The sequence below is a fragment of the Sebastes umbrosus genome, chromosome 12, assembly GCF_015220745.1.
Source record: "Sebastes umbrosus isolate fSebUmb1 chromosome 12, fSebUmb1.pri, whole genome shotgun sequence".
NCBI lineage: Eukaryota > Metazoa > Chordata > Actinopteri > Perciformes > Sebastidae > Sebastes > Sebastes umbrosus.
In genome coordinates, this window is record NC_051280.1 from 29,036,322 (window position 1) to 29,055,291 (window position 18,970).

At 39.6% G+C, this 18,970-nt stretch overlaps 1 protein-coding gene across 3 annotated transcripts; it reads right to left on the reverse strand.

Moving 5' to 3' along the window:
* Positions 1 to 2,161: 2,161 nt before the first annotated feature.
* Positions 2,162 to 17,702, reverse strand: cop1 (COP1 E3 ubiquitin ligase). 3 transcript variants are annotated; one of them, XM_037788022.1, is made up of 20 exons: positions 16,971 to 17,702; positions 16,811 to 16,870; positions 14,278 to 14,375; positions 13,860 to 13,924; positions 13,612 to 13,731; positions 11,486 to 11,554; positions 11,342 to 11,401; positions 11,114 to 11,193; positions 10,328 to 10,391; positions 9,884 to 9,998; positions 9,031 to 9,166; positions 8,675 to 8,818; positions 8,475 to 8,583; positions 7,296 to 7,377; positions 7,071 to 7,187; positions 5,931 to 6,048; positions 5,464 to 5,588; positions 4,862 to 5,022; positions 3,847 to 3,891; positions 2,162 to 3,301 (listed from the first exon to the last, which is right to left on the reverse strand). In XM_037788022.1, exons 1-20 carry the CDS (start codon positions 17,324 to 17,326, stop codon positions 3,284 to 3,286), a joined length of 2,142 nt encoding a protein of 713 aa, XP_037643950.1. In that variant the 5' UTR covers positions 17,327 to 17,702; the 3' UTR covers positions 2,162 to 3,283. The 3 variants fall into 3 exon arrangements, with proteins under 3 accessions (XP_037643950.1, XP_037643952.1, XP_037643951.1); XM_037788024.1 differs by lacking the exons at positions 16,811 to 16,870; positions 16,971 to 17,702 and adding an exon at positions 16,451 to 16,480; XM_037788023.1 differs by lacking the exons at positions 16,811 to 16,870; positions 16,971 to 17,702 and adding an exon at positions 15,562 to 15,602.
* Positions 17,703 to 18,970: the final 1,268 nt, after the last annotated feature.

Here is an 18,970-nt window from a genome sequence, read left to right on the forward strand (position 1 = left end):
CCACTTGTGCAATTTTGTTAATAGTCTGTTTGTTGTCAATACTGTATATACTGCTCCTATTTTTAAACTTCCTTCTATTTAAATGGTTCATATTTTGTTACACTTTGTTTAGCTCTTTTTTTTACTGTGTTAGCTGATGCTTCTTGTTTTTTGCACTATCCCCTTTGTTGCTGTACACTGCACACTTCCCCACTGCGGGACTAATAAAGGAATATCTTATCTTATCTTAAATTAAAATGTTGCTGTCTCAGTTTAAGTAGCATGTGGCTGCATCAACACACATACCAAGATGCCATTTTGTTGTGGGTATCAGTGATTAAAAAGGTGTTCATTTTCAAGCTATTAAAATGTGCCATCTGTCAGTTTCCTACAGCTGCCACTAGATGTTATTGGAGAGTCATATTTTACTGATAACACCTTACCGACCACCATTATTAACACCTGATCAAATCAACTCAGAGCACTCAGCTCCTTATTATAACAGAGGATTAATTAGTCAATATCTAGAAAAAATTCTGTCAATAAAAACTTTTTCCCAAATGGGGACAGACTGTGGCTTTCATTAGAGCATCTAATGCTGAATAAACCCGGTTACAGCTTTGGGTTAAACTTCTCATCCATAATTTGTAGGGGTTTATTTACTGTTTGTAAAAAAAAATAATGACACAACAATGCACAGTATGCATTTATGCTATGCCTTGATTTTTTACAGTTTAATTTGAGACAACAGTTAACGACTTGACTTGCACAAGAAAAAAACAATTTTGGACTTGCTTGAGACTTGGACCAAATGACTTGAGTCACATGTCAGTCTGCTCAGTTTAAAAAGGTTTAGACTCTCTCTTTAACCAAATTACACACATTTAGGCTGTTCCATGTGATTGTCTTTTGATAACTAATGTCATATTTTTTCACTTCCATTCACTGAGCCTCCCCTGAAATTGTTTGGAGCCCCCCTGAACAGGCCTACCTCCCACTTTGAAAAACCTCTGCCCTTATATTTCTAATGTGAAGAAGAGCTATGCTAAAGCAACACGTTGCCCGTTTATTCGAACTTGTTATAGGCTGCATTATTGTGACCTTGACACTGAAATCTGTTCCTATTTAAATCTGCACACATTAGCTTCCAGTTTCTTTTACCAATGACTGATGATTCCTTCTATTCTTACTCAACAGTTGCTCAGAGGGATCTTTGTCTCTCTCTGCCCTTTTAGCGTTTTGTTCTCCAGGTACAAAACAAACCCTTAATACAAAACAACATATGTAAAGAGGACTTTCTACAACCCAAATGCATGAAAGACCATTCAAAAAGAAAACCTTCTCAGCCATTTGTGGCAGACGATTTCAAAATTTTGAATGGTAGTACACTGTAAAAACATGTTTCTTTATCTTTTTACCATAGAATATTTACATGACTCAATTGCAGACGGACATACTCTTCATGATTAACACATCATCATGACTCAATCTACTGCGAGTGAGGTGGAAAAGGTACTTTAACAGAAATAACAAAATTGACATTATACATAAAGTATAAGGAAAATATGAATTATTGGTACCTAACAATATTGAAGCCTTTATTAAAGAATAAAACGCTTATTGTGAAATTATTGTAAACGCATCCACAGACAAATACAAGCCAGCTAACAAACATAACATGTCACAACTCCTTAGAAATTCAGAGACTGCGGTTCATTTTAAAAATTTTGGCAGCATTTCCTTTATTTAAAAAAATAAAATAATTCTGTTCAATGTTCCTCTGTGAAACTTTGTCCGTGTGAATTTTTCATAAAGTTGAGTCTCCCTGCTGCGCTGCTGAAACCACTAATCCTTTGTTTTCATCATTGTTTATCACGATATTACAGAAGACAGCGTGAAATTTCCTGAGTAAAAAGAGCCACAACCGGAAGCATCTTGCAGTAATCGGTTTCACACATGAAGTATACCCGCTCCGGGGTAAACATGACATTTAATAGCTCTTTGGCATTTCAGCTAATATGTGTTGAAGGAGACTGAAGATTTAACGGATTACCATTTCACACAAGGTTTAGACACGCCATATGAGACCCATTACCAACACTAAACAGTCGTGCGAACGCACTCAAGAGAATGCTTGAAACAGCAAAAATATCCAATAAAAATATGACCGAAGGCGACAAAGTTGTTTCGAAATAATTTATTCAGTTATACAAATACAAAAACACCTCTCTCACTCAGTTATCATAAAATAAGTATATTGGCGTTTAGCCTACCAAATCCTCTCCACGTCAATGTCGTCAACATGGATGACCCCTCCACAGCAGTTTGCGTGAAGTTAAAAATGCAGATGTTTTAACCTATACAGTATGTGGAGAGTAATTCCATTGCTACTTTAAAAAGAACTAAATGCGATTGTGTGAGGTTCTCATTTTTCAGCAAGCAACAAATGGCTCACATGTGTGGAAAAACAATCCAGTTTGACGGAGAATCGCAGATCAATGCTTTAATTAAGCTACATGAGAGTCGCCGTGATCACAACGTAATAGTAGCAGAAACATCAGAGTTTCTCAACATGTCCATAATTTATTGGTCGTCCTTGACTTCCGTACATCACCTCACATTCTACACTCTTTAGCCACAAAAGGAACTGACGATACGCTTTACAGAATGAAATTCATTCATATTTATTAAAACTGGTTTCTCCCAATCTGAAAAACACAAAAAAGACGACACGTAAAGGGGAAAAAAAACAGGTGGTTGACAAACAATAAGGAAGGGGGGTGGTGGGGTGGAGGGTGGGGGGGTTAAAAGCTTCATGTGAAGACATAATTTTTGTCATTTAGTCTTGTGCTTTGGCCTTTAAAAGGGAAAATGCATCACACTAGTAGCGTTTGGCTGGATGTACCCTTGAGAGCAACAGCTTAATTAAAAAAAGGTACAAGTTTTGATTTGGCCTAAAATCATAAAGAGGCGTTTCTATTGTAGCCGATATAACTTTACTGAAAAGAAACAAAAAAATGCTTTCTGAAGTCTCTTATTCCATTGTGCGCCCCGAGCTAGGTCCTCACTTCTTTTGCTGTTAAGGATGACAGCACATCTTCTCCTGCTATACTGAGGTCCAAAGTCTTTCTGCTGCAGCTCATTAAAATAAGACAGTTTAGTCAGTTTATTTCAGCTCTCCCGCTGTTGTCGGGTATCCCAGTTCAGCAGGCAGCCTCGGCGCTCCCTGCGTCAGACTGATCCTCTACCAAACATCAGAGAGGCTGATGGTAGTTCTATCGCACGCTGAAGATGTGGTGGGCCTTCAGACGAGCTCGAGAACCTGTGTGGAGAGAAAAAGACAGACCTGTTATGTTATCTGTAGCTCGCCGTCACTGGAAACAAAGACTTAAAACAGTAAGATGAGCGCAGTCATTGCTTTGAGAGTTAACAGTAAAAGTGCCACATGGCAGGAAATGTAAGTCCCCTGCGGTATTTAGCCATGCAGATAATGTTGATTTGATTTAGTGAGGTGTTGAAATTTCTGTCACTGGGACTTCTGCTGCCAGCCTGTACAACAAAGCTGAATGGCTTTTTGTGTACTCGAAGCATCCAGAAACTACAGTTTACATAATGGACTATTGTCTATGTATTTTGTCGACTGACTAATGTCAAAGGCATTACGTTCGGATTACGGATGTGCCTTTAAAACATGATGACAAAAAGTCAAAACATTCTCTTATCAAAATAGTTGCTAGTTTTCTGTCAACTGACCGAGTGATTGAGCTCTAACTATGCCTGATACCTTGACAACAGTCTGGCAGCTGATGCAGAATACCTGTAGTTATTACTGTAGTGTGTTTTATGTATAACTTCCAAAACACAAACCTTAATTGTTCCTTGACTGTTTGCAGCAATCAGTACATTTGATTCCTGAAAAACAAAGCATCGTTAATCAAACACAACTTAGTGTAAGTTACACGTTGATATTTCATCACTTTATAGGACAATAAGAATTAAAGGGTGGTTCCGTATGCCTTCTGATCGATTTCTTTCAAATGGAAACGCCCACTTTGTTAGCAAAAAGCAGTGACGTAGGTGACAAAAGTAAGCTAATCAATAATGTAACTAATACAAGTTATGAATTTTGTGAAGTGGGGTTGTATGTATACTCCTGTGTTCTTCGAGGTCAAATTATTATTTTTGTGAATGTAGTCTGGTGGCTTTGAAGAGATGCGATAAGACAGCTTCAGTTTCCCGTCGGAAAGGGCCGTCTAACGGCGAGGTTAAGCGGCTATGGACAGGCAACATAAAAATATATTTTAGCCACCTAAAACGCCAGACAGCTCTTTCCCACTGGGAACTGAAGAGGTGATATCGCTGTCTTCAAAGCCACCAGACTCCATTCACAAAAACAGTCACAGTGGTTAGTTTGTTTGTGTGACTTTTCGATCCGAACTAACGTGGGGCCCACAGCACTACATTAGTTTGCTTCTGTGCTGGTATTCTTGTCTGCTGTTCCAAACTGAGAGCATGCTGATCGCCATCTAAGTTACTGTATGTAATGTTAATACACTGTCTATAAGGATGTTTACATACTGAATACATAAGGAACACCACTGGGAAGCTACAGAATGATATAAAAACCCCAAAAATAATGAACCCGACCTTTAACAACATTAACAAAATGTGACAGGAAAGCGTATAATCTCTCTTTCATAGCTCAAACATGTTTTCAAGTTTACAAGAGATGGTGTGCATTAACATGATCTGTTCAGGAAGAGCAGCCAGCAGTAATGAACCAGTCGGTGTAATCTTCCTTCAAGTACAGCATTTGTAAAATTAACAGCACATGTACTGTAAACTGAACAACAATAACAGTGTAATAATGAGGTGAACTCACTCCATCAGGCAGGGCTCTCCAGCAGACAGCACTGACAAACTCGTTGGTGTCGTCTTCTTTCTTGTCTTTGTCCAGGACACTCTTCACTGTGTCGAACTTGAATGTTAACAGTGTCTTGGAAAGTCCTTTGTAGTATAGGTACAGGGAGTTGTTTTCACTGCCTGTACAAGCACACAAAATGAATTTAGATTATGGACGAAAACATGTTTTGTGAAGTCACAGTGACCTTGACCTTTGACAACCAAACTCTAATTAGTTCATCCTTCACGTTTGTGCCGAATTTTAAGAAATTCGCTTAAAGCGTACCTGATATATCACGAGAATGGGGAGGACGTGAGGTCACAGTGACCTTGACCTTTGACCTTTGAGTCCAGGTGGACGTTTGTGCCAAATTTGAAGAAATTCCCTCCAGGCGTTACTGAGATATCACGTTTACAAGAATGGTACGGATGGGCGACGACAACCCAAAAACCATAATGCCTCCGGCCACTACTGTCGCCGGCTCGGAGGCACAGTAATAAAACACTTTCAGATTTTGTCCTAGAGTGGTGGTGTTTGTTTATTTTTGCGGTGGTGCCGCTACATGGCTGAGCGATGCTTACCACAGGCAACATAGTCTCCATTGGAAGCCAGGCCTACAAAGTTCTTCTCGTTGATGTGACCCTTGAAGGAGCGCAGGCAGTGAGGTTTGTTGACGTTCCACAGCTTCAGCTGACTGTCTGTTGAACTGTTAATTAAAGGGTGTAAATACATAACGAGTCAAGAACTGTTATTTGGTGACATGACGTGCCAAAAACTGCTTTTCACGAATCTGTGGTAGAACATACATTGTCATGTTTTTGTGTGTGAAATGAGGAAAGAAAACAACAAAATTATCCATAATTGTGTCAGCATTTGCATTTTTGTCAACACTGCAATGTAAACCAGCTGGTATACATTATCAGCATTCTGTATATAGTAGATGGTGTAAAAAATGTTATCCATGAAACTCTGGATATCTTGTAATAACTCTTTTGTATATATACAAAAATATCATTTCAGCACAGTACTGCTAAAAATAAGGACTTACGCAGAAACAATTTCCTCTCCGTTGACAAACTTGGCGTAAGACACGGCCTTCCTGTGGCCTTTGAATACCATGATTGGCTGCTTTGTGTTGCGTAGATCATAGTAGTGGACACAGTGGTCTGTGAGCAAAAACAAAATAAAAAGGTATGCATTCAGATGGGAGATTATGAGAGAAGAGGCTGCTCAGCTAACTCTCAGTATCAGTCATATCCAGTAACCACCAAGGCAGGCAGCCATGGTCAAATGATGGTGCAATGCCTTCGTTGAATGAACGCTACACCGTGCCTGCTGGCTTTTATTCCAGTGTCCTAGCTTTACTACGGACTGTAAACCAACAACTTCAAGGTCAAGGAGTGGATTTCATTTTCCTCCGGCTCAGTGGACTTGGACCTCAGAGACGCGGGGGGAATGGGGTAAATAAGCCAGGGATAATTCACCGCAGGATAACACAGAGTTTCTGTGCTGCTCTGTTCATCCAATGTTGAGTTACGTGAAGGATTGCTTCTGTGTACGAGAGAATATTTCCAATTCTTATTTCTCCCTTGGGAGAGTAACAAATGAAGTTTTCAGAAGTTTGTCTGCACCACCAGAGTCCGTGAAACCACAAAAGAAATAGTAGTTGTACAAGCACAAACTGCAGTGGCGTGAGGTGGGTGCACCCCGTCAGAGGTCAACAACAATAATAATACATCACAATGACAGGAAAACAAGTTTCTTTGCCAGTGATTTTTGAAGAGAGACATATTCTCTTCCCCCGACATGGACTGTTAACATCTGAAATAAACTGAACTGATTGAAAGTCCTGACCTTGTTAACCTACTTACGTACATATATATGTATGCTATGGGACTTTAAAGTTGCAATATGTAAGATCTGGACAGAATTTTAGTTTAAAACTTAAAAAAATTACCTAACATTAGCAACAGAATGTGAAGAGGTTACAGTGTTGACATAACTAGGTATTACACATTGCAACTTCATACAAAACATGTTGGTGATTTGTAGGCTAGACAGTTGCACAGAAATTATTACAATAATTACATGTTTGCATGAATGATTTTGTCCTCTACCAACAGTAACTTTGCATGAGATAGACAAGAGAAATCTGGCAATCACAACCTGAAACCAATCCTGATCTTACCTGCACAGCCAAAGGCCAGATGATACCTGGAGGTTGGGCTGAATTTCACGCAGCAGACGTTGGCCTTGGCCTCGATGCTGGCCACGGAGTTGTCAAGATTGGTTGACCATAACTTCACTGAAACAAAAAAACAAAACAAACAGATGTGAACATTTCTCCATGAGCTGGGAAGACCGAAGATGATTCATGACTGAAAACCTGTCAGACAAAGCAGTCCTCAGTTACCTTTAGCATCATCAGAACCGGAGGCTAACAGCTTGGGGTCCATCAGATTGAAGTCAACACTCCAACACCTTTTTTCATGTTCCTGAAAAGAAAGCAGAATAAACCTTAAAAAGTTGCAGTGTTTCCCCCTGTATGTATTCTGCAGCGGCGGTGCTAACATTTCACACAATCATTAACATCCTCTGCTCACAAAGTGCAGGGCTCAGCCTCTCCACACACACACGGAGCGTAGCAGAGGAGAGACAGGTGAAGTGAAGATAACGTTGTCGGTACCAGTTACAAACAGGCTCGGTAGTGAATGACACGCTAATGTGCAGATGGATTTGTGTTTTTAGCTGAGCTAGACCAGAGAATATTTGGTTAAAACAGATCAGTGATGTTGTTTTGCCCTCATTGTTCTCCGTGAAGTTTGCTGGAAGTGATGTAACGTAGCCCCGCTGCGTTTTATGTTGAGTTAAGCACTGCACCAAACTCTGTTTTAAAAAAATAGCCTTTTAAATGCTACATTGCTTGTCAGCAACCGGTCATATGGTAACTTAGGAGGCAATTTGGCCTTGTGTACGCTTATTGATTTGGCATGCAGTTAAAACACCAGTCATAATTTTGTTTTAATGAAAACTCAACTGCTGGCATTTGTTCCTGGTGTTCTTCACCACTGTTTTGGAAGAAAGAAGTAACGGGAGTAAGAGGCGAACAGAGTGACGTCTTTTCTTATTAAATAAGTGCTGTGCGGTGGATCTAATTTATGCCGATGTGAAGAGTGATTCATGTGGATTTTGAAAAGTAACTGACAAGTATTTAGAAAAGCAACTAATAAATATTTAAAGAAACTTAAAAGTTTTAAATTTGAGTTCAGCATACTGATGTGTTGGTATCCACCGCGGGAAAAAAGGGTCATCGGGTCCTCCAGCAAGAATCTATGGAAGAACGGCGCTTATTTCCTATCTATTTATTATTTTATCGGCCATAAGTAAGACTTTTGTAAGTAGACAAATTGCATATTAGACACACAGCACTGTAGGAAAAACAATGCCATACATGCTACAATGACTTAAATCAGCAGCAGCTCAGCTTTTATGATGTTTTTTTTACACAAATACCGTCATATAGCGTATACTCCGGTGAAATGTCAGGAAGGTATGAAGGTATGAAAACCACCCAAGCTTCTAAGTATCGTACCTGGTAGACTTTGGACCTCTGGCCGGTGAATCCGTCCCACAGGATGACAGTACCCTCGTAGTCACTGCTGGCCAGAAGGTTCTTGTGATAGCTGCTCCAGCTGATACAGCTACGACAAACAGGGTCGGGGTCGAGATCAGAACCACTCTAAACACTGCGTTGTATAATGTGAAGGACACCTGCACATTATGTTGCCCTACCTGATTTTGGAATTGCAGGTCATTTCATTAACAGGGTAGTGGATGTCAACTGCGTCCTGAATCACTGTGCCGTACTCAAACACCTTGATCTTCTTGGTCACACCAGCGATGGCAAAGTAGTCACAGTCACGGTCAAACTCAATACTGAAACGCAGGTGAGAACACAATCATCGATAGATAGTGAATGGGCTGATAAAGATTATACTGTTAGAAAACTTGCGACAATGGATAAAAAACATATAATAAAGCCAGCCAATTCTATACAAAATGTTAATAATCTCATACTGAGCCTTCAAAGATCAATTCCATAAAGTGTATAAGACAAAAATAAAAGTGAAATATATTCCTTGTCGTACCTGGAGACAATACTGGAGCCGTTATAGAGGTCACTGGCGTACGAGAGGGTGGCGAGCGGTCGCACAGAGTTGTAACGGGTAAACTTAGACAGACACTCCATGAAATCATCCAGCTGGTTCAGGTTCCTGCCTTCATCTGGACACAATAGACACATACTATCAAAGGGACAGTTCCATTATATTGGAGAGAAGGCAGACATCTCTACGGCCGACATCTCCAACACTCGGCTACTCGCACCAAAACAATCCAGATTAATGAATCGCACTACAGGTATGAGGTAAAAATATGTATTTTTTACCTCATACCTACCATTTTCCCATTAAAATATTGTTTACAAGGAGCAATGGGGACATGAACTATACATACTGTATCTTATGTAAAAAAAAGGAGGGAAAATATAACCATACTGAATGTCGAAAGAGCTTAATGTCACATTTTAACTGCAATAAATCTTTATCACAGTAATATAATAACCAAAAACAAAGAACACTTTGTACTGTGTGCCATCATGTTGGGTTTATGCTTTGTGTCATTCATTCTTCCAACGCTCCAAGAGCCGAGGCTTCTCATCAGAAACACCCACACTGTGACAGCAAGCGGTCAAGATTGTGGTAAATGTGGTCTTCGTTTTAAGAAACAGTAACTTCAGCAATAACACTGGAGTGAGGCAGACACTCATCTGCTCTGTGAGTGAACAACCAGTTCTAAGAACTGAAGCCTTACACGTGTCCTTCCTACATACAAATGTAGTCCAGTTTGAACAGAATCAGATACTCTGCCTTCAGATGTTTCTAGAGAGATTGGTGTTGTGCTGTGAGAGAATGATGGCATCCTTCACTAGGGGGTTTGTACCTGTGATGCGTGACATTTTGTTGGAGAAGTAGCACTGCTCCAGATCCTCGAAATGAGCCGTGAGCCTCTTCCTCCTCGACGCCAGCGTGCTGTTGTACCAGGTCTGTCTTTTGCCCTGGAAAAACAATTCCAAGTGTTTAAGAGTACAGTTGAGTGTCAGTGCTAAACTCATTTATTCTGTTAAAGCTCATTCTGACCACTACATAATATGTCAAAAACCTTTGAGAGCTGGTGTACATTTTTTTTTGTAAATAGCAATGGAACTTTTTCTCATATTCCTCTGGAGGCAAAACCAATGGCCTGCATCCAAACTATAAAACTTGAAAATAAGAGATATGCAAATACATTTAAAGAAATGAAAATAATAGACGTGACTGTCAAAGAGGGTTAGAAATGATTTAAAAAATCAATCAGCCAAACAGCATGTGTGTTGCTCTGACTTACCTGGGTTGTTCCACCAAATCCTGGAGGCTGGATGTAGTCTGCTGGCTCAATAATACTACTGCAGCTACTCAACAAATAAACAAAAATATACAGACATGTAAGGTACACTATATGGTAATACAGGAGCCCTGAACATCTTGACTACAGTATATGCATGATGCACTTTCATATTAGCTTATTCTACCCAGATCCGGTCCTATTCTACCCAGATCCGGTCCTATTCTACCCAAATCCAGTCCTATTCTACCCAGATCCGGTCCTATTCTACACAAATCCAGTCCTATTCTACCCAAATCCAGTCCTATTCTACCCAGATCCGTTCCTATTCTTTCCAGATCCGGTCTTATTCTACCCAAATCCGGTCCTATTCTACCCAAATCCGGTCCTATTCTACCCAGAGCCTGTCCTATTCTACCCAAATCCAGTCCTATTCTACCCAGAGCCCGTCATATTCTACCCAAATTCGGTCCTATTCCACCCAGATATAGTCCTATTCTACCCAGATCCGGTCCTATTCTACCCAGATCCGGTCCTATTCTACCCAGATCTGGTCCTATTCTATCCAGATCTGGTCTTATTCTACCCAGATCTGGTCTTATTCTACCCAGATCTGATCCTATTCTACCCAGATCTGGTCCTATTATAAAGATATAGTAGGTATTATAGAGGGAAAACATTTTCATCAGTAAGGATCATCTGTGTTGAGAATGAGTTTCTATTGAAGTAGCTGAATGTGTTTGGTTGTACTGTAGATATAACTTGTTAGAACACCGAGGTCAGCCGTACCTGGGTGCTGGTGAGGGAGCCTCGACATTAGGCACAGTACACTCTGCCTCCATCATTGGACAGTACAGCCCGCTCATTTCCTGGAAAATTATACAAAAAAGAACATGTTTTTTTCCAATTCAAGCTGTGATGATGAGTGGCTCCAGTTTTTGCCATGTCATGCTCCTCTATCTTTCCAATAAGAACATGCTGTGGATGAGTTTGGCAACAGAGTTTCTGCTACTTTACCTCAACACGCTTTATGTCCTCTTCAAGAAAGTTGAGCTCTTTCTGTAGTTGCTCCAGTTGCTGTTGACAGAGCCAGAAACACATAAATATGCCTGCCACACACCAGAACCATTATTATAATGTGTATATAAAAATCAACAGTACCTCTCTCTTGTTTCTCCTGGCTTCTTTAAGGAACTCCATGAGGATCTGTCTCTGAGCTGCTTGGGATTCCTAGTGGAGAGACGAACATCATGCATAATCTCACAGAACTACAAGTGAAGCTGCAGAATAACTTTGTACAGTATATCCTCTGAAGAGAAAATAAGATCATGTAAAAACATTTTAGTTGCCAGTGGGAAAAACACATTTAACACTAAAGCTCTGGTCCCTCTACATGTTCATTCTAGTATCTTTATAACGCAGTAGTAACGTTTATTCAAAGCGCATTTTAACTGACCAACTTTTTACTTTTCTTTTTAAAAAAAATATTCAAGTACTCTTTCCATCCCTGGTACTTCCACTCAAACAAAAACATTTCAAAGTAAAGTGCTGCTGTGCAAAAAAGACTGATCAAAATGAGGCACAGATTATTAGGAGCAAGTATTATTATTATTATTGAATTCAACTACAGGGAAACAGTCCCAGACCCGAGGGTTTATGGGTGTTGGAGGACGCTTTTTGACAACTGTGGCTAGATGTTTGTCGTGCTTCGAATGTCTAACATAACAAAATGAACCGAGAGCAGGAAGTCAAGTCATATTTTGGACTGATGCTGTTATTTGACCATTTCTTTATGCAGCCTAAACTAATAAAAAACACCAAAGACGGTACATCCACTGCAGATAGTTCCATCGGGGTTTGCTTGAAAGGCTCAATCCTTGATAAAAACCTCACCAACAAAATTCCAGACACGGGATATGAACCTGTTATGATATCACTCACAAAGTGATTGACAAGTTGACTAAAACCAGACAACTAAAACAAGCTGTTTTGTAAGTTTTCTGATGGTCTTCAAGCTTTGTTTACATCATTATATGTAAATATATGATGTAAATACATGAGTAACAAAGGCCAGTATTTCCAGCCATCTACACTACACGTGTATTTTACAATGCCAAACAAACATCTGTAGTTACTGTAGCTTTAATTTGTTTTCCATATGTTGTCAGTAAGTGGTTTCCACTGTAAAGATAAGCATGTGTTGGACAGAGAGAAAGCTAAAAGTGGTGTGTGTGTAGCTCCCTCTGGAAGGCAGTCTTAATGTAAACAATGCGCTGTTCTTTGCCAATCTTGTAGTGAGTTCAATTCAAAAGCAGATACTCAGTGAAAGTTTCTCCTCACATGTGAGGCAACTCAGTTTCCAAACTGTTTAGGATTTTAAAACTCTATGCCTGCTGTCACTTTAAGAGAGTGCTGATGTGACAGGACATAAGTCAACAGGATAGGTTGTGGCTCCTACTTCTCTTTTCCTGTAACACATACCCTCTCTGCCACGAGGACCATGTCATGCCTTAGTGAGTTCATATGACTCAACAACTCTTGACTCTCTAAACACAGCATCTCCTTGCAGATATATGTGTCAGTCATCCTCATGCTGTCCTCTCTCAAATACGATCACGTACACCGGACTAGCTCTCCTCCATAAACGTAGAGGATTCGAATCATCCGTCAAAAGCCGCCAAAGTCAAGTCACATTTTATCAGCCAAATCGTTGCACTTTTTTTATGTGCTCCAATGTTCACAAAGCAATGCAAGATAACAACATGCCGGGCTCTAAACTTTTACAAACAGGGTTTTCTCATCTCAAAACAACCTAACAACAAAACAAACTGATGGAAAACTAGAAGGCTGATGGAAACGGAGCATTTCTGTTTCTGAGCAACTACTCCCACTGTATAAAAGCTAGTACAGTCCCTGCTGTCATGATGTTTTTAGGTGGCTAAAATAAGTTTTGCGGCTGCCCCCGTCCACAGCAATACATTGCTTTGCTCCTGTGCTTGTACTCCTGCCTGATTCTCCAAACTGGGGGCGTGCTGACCGTCATCTACTGTAGGTAACACACTGACTATGAATAAGTACCTCATACAACCCCACTCCAAAAAAATCAGAACTATCCCTGTTAACACGGAAAAACAGGTTATGAGTCATCTGCGACTCAAATAGTCACCATAACACCATTTATCATGGAGCACTGTCCAGCCCTATGTGAATCTAAGCAGCCAGACTGCAGACGCAAAACGCAAGAAATGGTTACTTGGCAACCAAAGAACATGAAATGTATAACTTACCGCCTCCAGCTGCTTCTTCTTCTGGACTAGGAGCTCCAGCATCAGATTGACATTCGCCAGGTCCAAGTTCTCCTGGTCAGGACTCAACACGTCCTGGAACACCTGCCACCTAGACCCATTCTGTGGGTCAGAGACACCCATCAGTTACAAGTAACAGACTTTTTTCTAGAGAGTGAAAATAAGAGTGTGTGAGTTTTAACAGGATTCACAGGTAGAAAGAAAACAGTAAATGCATGTGTTGTACTTACAGGATGATCCAATTTTAGTCTCTTCTCCTCCGACCTCTGTTTCTGTTTAAGGATCAGTTCATTTACTGAGACGTGGGGACACGGGGTGTAGGTGGTGGGGGAAGGGGTAAATGAGAAAGGTGGAAACGTTACGTAAGTATATGATAGAAAAACGACCAGAGTGTGACTTAAACAGTAAAACACCTTTTTAATCCTAGCAGATTATTGTTTTAATAAACACAATGTCGCTTTTAACATCTTTCTTTATTCAGTTTGACTCTCCTACATTTCCTCCAATTTAATTGACAAATAAAGAAATATGTGTGTCCCGTGCCAGCTCTTCAATTTCAGAACTTTTTTCTGATCATCAATGAGAGCAGAAAAAAAACTAAAGCAACACCTCAAACAAAGCTCAACCTTCTGACTCTAAAATACCTACCAAGAAAGTTTGGGTAAAGCTGATCCACGTTATCGACAATATAGTTACACTTGGGACATCTGTTGCTGTCCTCCAGACTCTGGCGGATACATTTGAAACTGCAGGAGGGACAGAGAAACAACTTAATACTGTGGAAACAACTGAAACAGTACAGGGAAATATGGACAAAAGAACACTGTTACAGCATGAGTTACTGGTAATTAAGTTAAGCCATACCTAACAGTGCTGAAATGCCAGCTTAAAACCATGACAAGCAGATACAAGTTCGACTTCTCTATTCTCTTATTGCATATGCCATTTTTAGGGCTGTATGTCGGCAAGAATATGGCGATACAATACGTATCATGATACGGGGGTAACGATTCAACATATTGCGATACTGTAAGCAAAGCGTTATATTGTGATTTTTTAAAATCAAATTTATGAAAACTGTCATAACATAAAGAGCACCCCGCCATATGCATAAAATCTGATAAAAGTTTACTTTTTTTATGCAATCAGTAAAGCTGCATTTGCATTTATCACAGTCGCTATAACATCCAACATCATAGCACTACCTTTTGTGCAATCTGAGCAAAGGAATTAACATTTGCCTATATCAGTGAAAAAAAATAAAAGTGCTTGCAGGATGTTTTAGTATACTACAAATCAAGTAAATAAAAAATGTAAAGACAACAGTATATATACTGTATATATATTTTTAAACTACTGATTAAAAATCGAGTGTTTTTGCACAAAACATAATATTGCGATACACAAGTGTATTGATATTTTCTTGCACAACTTGTGTTTTTAGTAAACGTTTTATATTTTTTGTTGAACTATTTTTGTTTAATATTCCTGTTTGACATCGGTAGTCATGCATACCTGCAGTCTGCTCATTCATGCCAAATTTTCAGTCCAAATCATCTAAGAAATACTTTGAAAAAGAGCAAGGGTTTTAGTTTGTTGAAGTGGGAAACTATAAACCAAACCCTTTTAGTTTTTATAGTGTAGAAGGTTTGTTCTGGAGTTGAGTAAAGTGGTGAACAAGGTGGAGGAAAAAAAAGGTTGTCTTCCTGAGTCCTTACCTGTAAGCATCACTAATGCCTGAAATCTGCAGTTATTTTGTTGGCAAAAGTCTTTGACAAATAACATAAATTCTTATTTCTGACAAGCCCACTTTCTTTTCTATGTTTTGCTCTGCACGCAGCTCAGCGGGTGTGTTGTTGTCCTCAAACAAACTTCAAAAACCTTTGCAGTGAAACAACTATCCCACTGCCTCAACTACAACTGAACACCTACCAAAAACTGTGCCCACATTCTGTCATGAGGAAAGGAATTAACATTGGCCTATATCAGTAAAAAAAATAAATATAAGTGCTTGCAGGATTTTTTTGTTTAATATTCCTGTTTGACATGGTAGTCACACCTGCATGCATACCTGCAGTCTGCTCATTCATGCCAAAATGTCAGTCCAAATCATCTAAGAAATACTATGAAAAGGGCAAAACAGTTCTCAATGATGCAAAGACTGGTTTTGGTTTGTTGAAGTAGGAGTATAAACCAAACGTTTTTATAGTGTAGAAGGTTTGTTTAGGAGTTGAGTAAAGTGGTGAACAAGGTGGAGGAGATTGTCTTCCTCCATCCTTACCTGTAAGCATCACTAATGCATGAAATTTGTTATTTTTGTTGGCAAAAGTCTTTGACAAAATAACATAAATTGTTATTTCTGACAAGCCCACTTTCAGCCGTTGTCCTCATACAAACTTCCAAACCTTTGCAGTGAAACAACTAACTCTCCCACTGCCTCAGCTACAACTGTGAACACTTACCAAAAACTGTGCCCACACTTTGTCATGTATGCAATCTGAGGACAGTTCTCAATGATGCAAAGACTGGTTTTGGTTTGTTGAAGTGGGAAACTATAAACCAAACGTTTTTGTTTTTAGTTTTTATAGTGTAGAAGGTTTGTTTAGGAGTTGAGTAAAGTATTGAACAAGGTGGAGGAGAAGAAGGTTGTCTTCCCTACCTGTAAGCATCACTAATGCATGAAATGTTCAGTTATTTTGTTGGCAAAAGTCTTTGAAAAGTCTTTCACTTTCAGCTCAGCATGTGTGTCGTTGTCCTCAAACAAACTCCAAACCCTTTGCAGTGAAACAAGTATGCCACTGCTACAACTGTGAACACTTACCAAAAACTGTGCCCACACTTTGTCATGTGTGCAATCTGAGGACAGTTCTCAATGATGCAAAGACTGGTTTTGGTTTGTTGAAGTGGGAAACTATAAACCAAACGTTTTTGTTTTTAGTTTTTATAGTGTAGAAGGGTTGTTTAGGAGTTGAGTAAAGTAGTGAACAAGGTGGAGGAGATTGTCTTCCTCCATCCTTACCTGTAAGCATCACTAATGCATGAAATTTTCAGTTATTTTGTTGGCAAAAGTCTTTGACGAATAGCCCACTTTCAGCTCAGCATGTGTGTCGTTGTCCTCAAACAAACTCCAAACCCTTTGCAGTGAAACAAGTATGCCACTGCTACAACTGTGAACACTTACCAAAAACTGTGCCCACACTTTGTCATGTGTGCCTCTTCTATCATCTCGAAGCAAATGGGACTGCAACATAGACAAAAACAAAACAGTGTTAAGTGCATGTCAAAAACACTGACAGTATAAGCTTCCCAAATGCTCTGCAACTACAATGTACAGAACTAACCAGACAAAGTCGTTGCTTTTATCCTCGTATGAGTTCAAGAGGCCGTTGTAGAGAGGAGCTTGATGGAGGGATTTCTTCCTGCTGCCGGAGGTCGCAGAGGGTCTGCTGAGGGAGGCGAACCCGCCTCGGGAAGACGGCACGGCGGCCAGAGTCGGCACCGATAAGCCCCCCTCGCTGGCTGCTCCTGCCAAGCTCCGGGAGGGCACCACATTTGCAGAATTGTTCCCATTGCTGTTGACGGCGTTGCTGCTCCCACCACCACTACTGTTGGTGCTCCCAGCTCCTCCACTACTGCTACTCGTGCTGGGCACTGAACTCGCCCCTCCAGGGCTCTGCTGTGGCCGGTTGCCTGACATCTCTGCAAGAAAAGGCCGACTAGAAACTCCCCAGAACCCGCTGCGTTGCTGCTCAAAGCATCCGGACACAGTGCTGCTATGTAGGCTACTTATGTGCTAGCATCCTGGGGGAAAGGCAGCAGAACATCCAGCTGTATTTAAAACGTGTCCGTCGGTTCTCACTTCTGTCACTGACTGCGTGTTCAGAACAGCTCTGTAGTATAAAGGAGGAAAAGACGTGGACATTGAAACGGGCAAATTAAACAACCACAACTGCGTTGTCCTGCAGATTAGCAACCGGCTAGCTACCGTTAGCTCCGGAGAGGAATCTGTGGAGTTTCCTCGATTACCCACCAGGTACCCAGAGCGCACCGGGCTTTCAGCTACCGCCCCCTAGCGAGCAGGAGTGGTACTGCACCCACTAGTACTTTGATAGATAGATAGAGGAACATTGAATTTTAAAAAGCATTGCAAAGAAGAGTATGTGTATTTCAGTCTGTGAAATGTGTTAGGTGATGGGTTGAAGGGGAGCACAAATATAAATCAAGTTAAAAATCTATACAAAAAATATATTTTTGGGAGGTATATGGTTGAGGAAGAGTTGTGATAAGGGTTGTGTTAAGGGTTGGTTATATACTTTTTAATTCCGGATGGATTTGTCGGTTGTAAATAAACTTGGGATGCTGTTCATATATTTAATTTGGGATGTAAATAAATCTGGGATAGTTTTTATATTATATTATCATTCTATGATATATGAGTTAATAGAGGAGAAATTAGAAAGGGGTAGGGAAATATAAGTTTTACTTCTTCCTACTCCTTTTTGGACACTATTACTCTTGTTTTGTTTGTTGTTATTTTGTATCTGTTTTTATTTATTTTATGTTCAAAATAAAGTCTTTCATTCATTCATTCATTCATAGATAGATAGATAGATAGATAGATAGATAGATAGATAGAGGAACATTGAATTTTAAAAAGCATTGCAAAGAAGAGTATGTGTATTTCAGTCTGTGAAATGTGTTAGGTGATGGGTTGAAGGGGAGCACAAATATAAATCAAGTTAAAAATCTATACAAAAAATATATTTTTGGGAGGTATATGGTTGAGGAAGAGTTGTGTTAAGGGTTGGTTAAATGCTTTTTAACTCCGGATGGATTTGTCGGTTGTAAATAAACTTGGGATGCTGTTCATATATTTAATTTGGGATGTAAATAAATCTGGGATAGTTTTTATATTATATTATCATTCTATGATATATGAGTTAATAGAGGAGAAGTTAGAAAGGGGTAGGGAAATATAAGTTTTACTTCTACCTACTCCTTTTTGGACACTATTACTCTTGTTTTGTTTGTTGTTATTTTGTATCTGTTTTTATTTATTTTATGTTCGAAATAAAGTCTTTCATTCATTCATTCATTCATTCATTCATAGATAGATAGATAGATAGATAGATAGATAGATAGATAGATAGATAGATAGATAGATAGATAGATAGAGGAACATTGAATCTTTAAAAAGCATTGCAAAGAAGAGTATGTGTGTTCAGTCTGTTGGGTGGATTTGTGGAACGGGTTAGGTGATGAGTTGAAGGGGAGCACAAATATAAATCAAGTTAAAAATCTATACAAAAAATATATTTTTGGGAGGTATATGGTTGAGGAA

Coding starts and splice junctions, on each gene's coding strand:
- cop1 (XM_037788022.1), bottom strand. CDS start 17,326: ATGTCAGGCAACCGGCCACAGCAGAGCCCTGGAGGGGCGAGTTCAGTG. Junction 14,376..16,810: donor AAGTGTGGGCACAGTTTTTG/GTAAGTGTTCAC, acceptor TCCCTCCTGCAG/TTTCAAATGTATCCGCCAGA. Junction 7,378..8,474: donor AGAGGTCCAAAGTCTACCAG/GTACGATACTTA, acceptor CTTTCTTTTCAG/GAACATGAAAAAAGGTGTTG.